At 38.5% G+C, this 5,318-nt stretch overlaps 1 protein-coding gene across 1 annotated transcript; it reads left to right on the top strand.

Moving 5' to 3' along the window:
* The first annotated feature begins 4,047 nt into the window (after window positions 1–4,047).
* LOC145060076 (uncharacterized) lies at window positions 4,048–4,623 on the top strand. Its single transcript, XM_079007805.1, has one exon. It carries the CDS (start codon window positions 4,048–4,050, stop codon window positions 4,621–4,623), a length of 576 nt encoding a protein of 191 aa, XP_078863931.1.
* Window positions 4,624–5,318: the final 695 nt, after the last annotated feature.

Below are 5,318 nucleotides of genomic sequence, written 5' to 3'. Positions count from 1 at the left end.
ACCGACATCATTGTTGTCGGCAACATTGAAGACCGACGGAAACCGCGATGAAGTCACAATATAATGAAGAGCAGAAGGGTTGTTCCGGCATCGTAGCGCTACTGCATTGCCGAGTCCGACTGCCGCCAGTGATGTTGTGTGCGGCCGGAGAAACCCCACCGAGATCGAGGTCGGAGCTGTGAACGACGAAGAATCGGTTGCTAAAGGCCAGAATCGCCGGCTAGACCAACCTCATCTCGCATTTTCGTTCCTTTCGAGGTGTTCGACGTCATGTGTGTCGTTGTGGCCGCCGGAAATGGCTTTGGTCACCATTTCAACTCTTCCTAGCACCACCCGCTATCTGCCGCCACTTTCTGTCGCCACCAGCCACCGTGGAAGGTGGCTGTGTGCATGCTTTTGATATGTAATTAGGTGTGTGAGTGTGTGTAATGCTGCTGTATTTTATTAAGTGTGTAGTTGGTGTAAACTGGAAGCAAAAGTGAGCCGCCACCACCACCGTGGGGTGGTGGCTAGCACCTCCGACCACCGCCTGCCACCACAGTGCGGTTGTGTGTGTGTTTTATTAGTATGTGTGTGTTATTTGGTTTGGCTTGTAAATTGTAATGTTCATGGAATAATAATAGAAAATCCATAACCACCACCGTGAGGTGGTGGTTGCCGCCTCCTGCCGCCACCGGCCGCCGTGTGGTGTGGCGGTGTGCTTTAATTTTGTTTGGACCTTGTTTGGGGGTTGGTTGGACAAAGTGGGATCAATGAAACCCTAATGGGCCCAAAGAAATCCTAGTGGGCCTAATGAGGCCCAAAGTGACCTAAAAGCCCAACCAATTGATTAATGGGCCAAGATTGGGTAGGAAACCTCAATTTGGGTTGGAAAACCCTAATGGCATAAAACACTAATTTTTGAGAATTAATCGGGACACACACGAGATTATTTAATAAATTGAAATATTAAATATTAATCATTGACGATTAACCTAAGTCAATATTAGACTTAATGCATTAAGCCCAATCCCATTATATGGCTTATTTAGTAAAGTGAGGGACTTAATGGATTAAGTCCTTAATGGGTTAAGTGAGAAACACTTAACCCTAATTGTCATTTATGTGAAACCCTAATTTCATATGGGCCTTGAATTGGGCCTTCCTATTGGGCTTTAGCGATTGGACTATTGATGGGCCATCCAAGAATAAGTTAATGAACTAAACTAATTAGATGGGCTTTAGGATAAGGCCCATGTGAGGACTGGGGCCCAATTTGGAAAATTGGGCCATAGCTTGGGCCTTTATGATTATGTGATATTAGGCCATGGAAATTAGATTGGAATAATTGGATGGGCCTTAAGTAAAGACCATGTAGAGGTCTGGGCCCAATTTGGAAAGTTGTGCCATATGTTGGGATTTGGGCATTACTGACTTTTGGGCTTTTATAGTGTGAGTTGAACCTTGGGCTTGTAACCCAATTATTAATTAGGTATTGTTTGATGTTGACGGTACGGGAATCTATCAACCATCAACTGGAGTTGTATCTGCGAGACTTCAACTGTGCCACGTGAGTTATCCTCACTATACTAAGGGGTCTAAGGAACCAAGGCCGGTCCATTGGATTTGATATCTTAGTAGTTATTGATATGTTGAGTTTGAGTTAGTGATGTATGCCAGTTGATATGCTCGTCTAGTAGATCTGTAGGACTACCTGTGATACTGATTGATTATCTGTATGTGCATTTATCTGTTACATGTCGACATGTTATGTGGGATGGGTTGAGGTTGTACTGCTCCGTGCGGTAGCGAACAAACCCTAGAGTATTCCAGATATGAGCTGAGGGCCTGGTAGGCATTCCAGAATCATACTGAGGACTCATGAGCATTTTAGATACGAGTTGAGGGCCCGGTAGGCATTCCAGACTCGTATTGAGGGCTCGATGGCATTCCAGATATGAGCTGAGGGCCCGGTAGGCATTCCAGACTCGTACTGAGGGCCCAGGGGGGTAGTCCAGCTTGTAAAGCTGTGGACCAGTGCATGCTGTTCTGTTTTGATTGATATGGTATGTATCAGGATGCATGATCTCAGATGAGTCGAGAATGGGTAGTACATGCTCTTGGAGATTTCTTCTTTTGAACAGCTGGTGAGTAGAAATTGTTAACACACAATTTAGAAACCAAGACCTCAAATCTAGAGGCAAAACCTAAACCAAGTGGGCTAGTCTGACATTGGTGCTCCAACTCGGAGCGATTTAAAGTCTATGATGTCATGTATAGTACCTCCAGATAATATAGGATCATTTCAAATCAAGTCCGGTGTACTTTTGTTTATTGTTGATATAGTTGATTGATCTTTATTTTTTGTATATATCCAATATTATGAGAATAATTGTCGGTAACTGGTAACTATAACTTTTCTCGGATGTTACCATGGATTATACTTTTCTACATAAAAACTATATGAGAAATTAAATGCATTTAAACTTGCCACTTATGTGCTAGTCAATTGAAGCAAATTGCCCTTCGTGGGTCTTCCAAGGCATGAACCTCAAACATGTGTAATTAGCGGTGAGCGCGATGCGGTTATTAGCCAAAACCTCACCACTAACCGCAAATGCAGTTAATCCATTTTCAAAACCACTGGGTGCGGTTATTTTAACTGTGCGGTTAGGGGTTATTTTTGCGGTGCGGTTTTGTTTTTTTTTTTGTTGCAGTTATTAACCGCAAAACCATAAGGTATATGACAATTAACTTAAATCACAAACAACTAATATCTTATAAATGTAAAATCAATCGTAATTAACAATAAATATCTTAAAATTGTCTAATTTCACCATTTTTCAAAGTTAAACATAACAAAAACCATAAGTTTGGTCTTCTAGTATTTTTTTTCCATCTTTCATCCATTAAACTTGTCTTATTTTTAATATTTGATATATAAGTAATTAATAAAAAAATTGTATATAACATATTCAGTACGGTACGGTTTTTTTTGCGGTTTTTGAAAACTAAAAACCCACCGCACCGCAAATTTTTGGTTTTTGAAAAACAAAAAACATCACCATCGGTTTTTATTGCGATTATGATTTATCGGTTGCAGTTTATGTAGTTTTTACGGTTAATTTTATTTATGGTGCGATTTTTGCTCATCCCTATGTGTAATGTCATTATACAAGGGGTATACATCTCTACATTTTTTTTCTTTTCATAGGGCCTATTTCGGATACTCATATGTTCTTTCAAGTTTCTATTTTATTTCAATAGGTTAAAGATTTTCAATACCTAAGTCGTTTTCTACTAGTTTGAGATTGATGTGAAAGGAAATAAATTAAACTTCAAGTTGTAGCGGAATATTTTTAATGTTTTCTATTCATTTTTCAGCGGCTGCTAGCTATTGTGTTGTTTTGTCTTCGATGGAAAAATACAAAGAAAGAGAAGATTAGCAAATGTAGTATTACATTTTGTTTATGCAGCAACTATTGTTTTGTCTTTTAATGAGAAGATACAAAGAAAGAGAAGATTCACGGATTAAGTAGCAGCCCAATGAAAACTGAGATTCTAAAGCATAACAATATGCAATACTAAAATTAACACAAAACAATAATACCATCCGATTAAAAAACTAACCAAGCCCTCGGTTTTTTCAAAACGGTTCAGTTGTTTGGTTACAGGTTTTTTGCACACCCTAGTAGTGTTTGACTGTTTGTATATATTTAATTATTTATCAGGACGTCGTACGTACATTCCATTTTCACATCTCCATGAACAAAAATATTGTTATTATTTGAATGGAGGTCCACATTTTTAATGTAAACGTCATGGCTCAACGTCACTTAGCAAGCAAAATACTGGTAACAGTTGGATGGAGGACACCATTTGAGGCTTCTTCCAACTTGAGTGGACCCTATTACAAGCTTCCTTGTAACTTCAATAGACTCAATTACAAGGTCTACGTACATGCACCTGGCATGCCAATCTCCTTATATAAAGTCTTTGTTAATTAGCGTTTGCATGTAAAATATATCAATATAGCAAGATTTCTTTTCTCAGAACCTAATTATAACCATGAGTCAAAATCTAAGTCTACCAGAAACTAAACATGAAAACCCTCATTCTCCGCATAGAGATTGGTTAGACAAGTTCATAGAGTATAAACTCAGAGGCTCTTCTATCGAAATTAGGAATACCCTTCTTGTGGTGGTTATACTTATCACAACTGCAACATATCAAACCTCACTTAGTCCTCCTGGAGGACTTTGGGGGGACACAGGCAATAGTACTTTACCGCAACTCGCAGATGATGGTACTCCTACCATTAAACACCACTATGCTGGAGAAGCTATTATGGGTACCCACAGAAATCAAGCACCATATGCTGTATTTGTTATTACGAATTCCTTAGGGTTCTACATGTCAGTTTACATGATTTACATGCTCACTGTTGATTTCCCTTTGATGCGCGAATTGCAGATTTCAATGATTGTATTAACCGTAAACCATGCTAATTGCACCTTTGCAATTGTGCCATCTGATTACAAAATGCTTCGTATAACTTGCGTCGTGATATTTGTGATATTTGGGATATTAATTCTGCTCTTGGGGTTTAGATTTTTGGGTAGAAGATCAAAGTGGTTCAAATGAATATTCGAGCAGTAGTTCTATTCATTATGAATTTTATTCGTATCATGGTGTACCCTTCACTATACCAGTTGTTGTTTCCTTTTCGTATTGTAACATTCCAGCTTCTTGCTGGATTTTGCTTTCCCGTTAAAAAAACATGTAATAAGTATGTTTGCATGCAGAAAAATACAATAAATATGAAGAATACGTCTTTAAAAAAAATATTCTCTTTCATCGTATATTTTCCTTCTTTATTACTTTACCTAATTTTTAAGAAACAAACTTAGAGTCCCGTTATCAATAAATATTTGTATTTCTCATCCAGATCAAGTCAAGAATCAGAAAATTCAGCTTTACCATCAAGTAGATGACAAAAGTGTTCTTGATCCGTATCAGAGTCAACATTATGGTGTCCTCGCTTCTTCAACTTGAGTGACGATAGAGAATCTAGGAAGCATAAGCACGACTTTCTCGATCTAGAACTGCCATTGAAAACCTGTATATATTTAGAGCTTCAGAACCCATCCCCATAGAAAAACCAGTAAACACTACAAGGATCTAGCACTATGGAGACCACACTTATCCAGACGATATATGTCGTTGACAAAAGCCACGCTATACCACAACAAGTGTTGCAGTACATTCCTTTGACTCCAAAACTTTAACGAATGTATAGCTCCACATTCAAAGCTAAAGATATGAGTTGGTATAATATT

The sequence above is a fragment of the Lactuca serriola genome, chromosome 1, assembly GCF_051521515.1.
Source record: "Lactuca serriola cultivar US96UC23 chromosome 1, Lser_US96UC23_V15, whole genome shotgun sequence".
NCBI lineage: Eukaryota > Viridiplantae > Streptophyta > Magnoliopsida > Asterales > Asteraceae > Lactuca > Lactuca serriola.
This window is presented reverse-complemented; position numbering and strand designations above follow the sequence as displayed.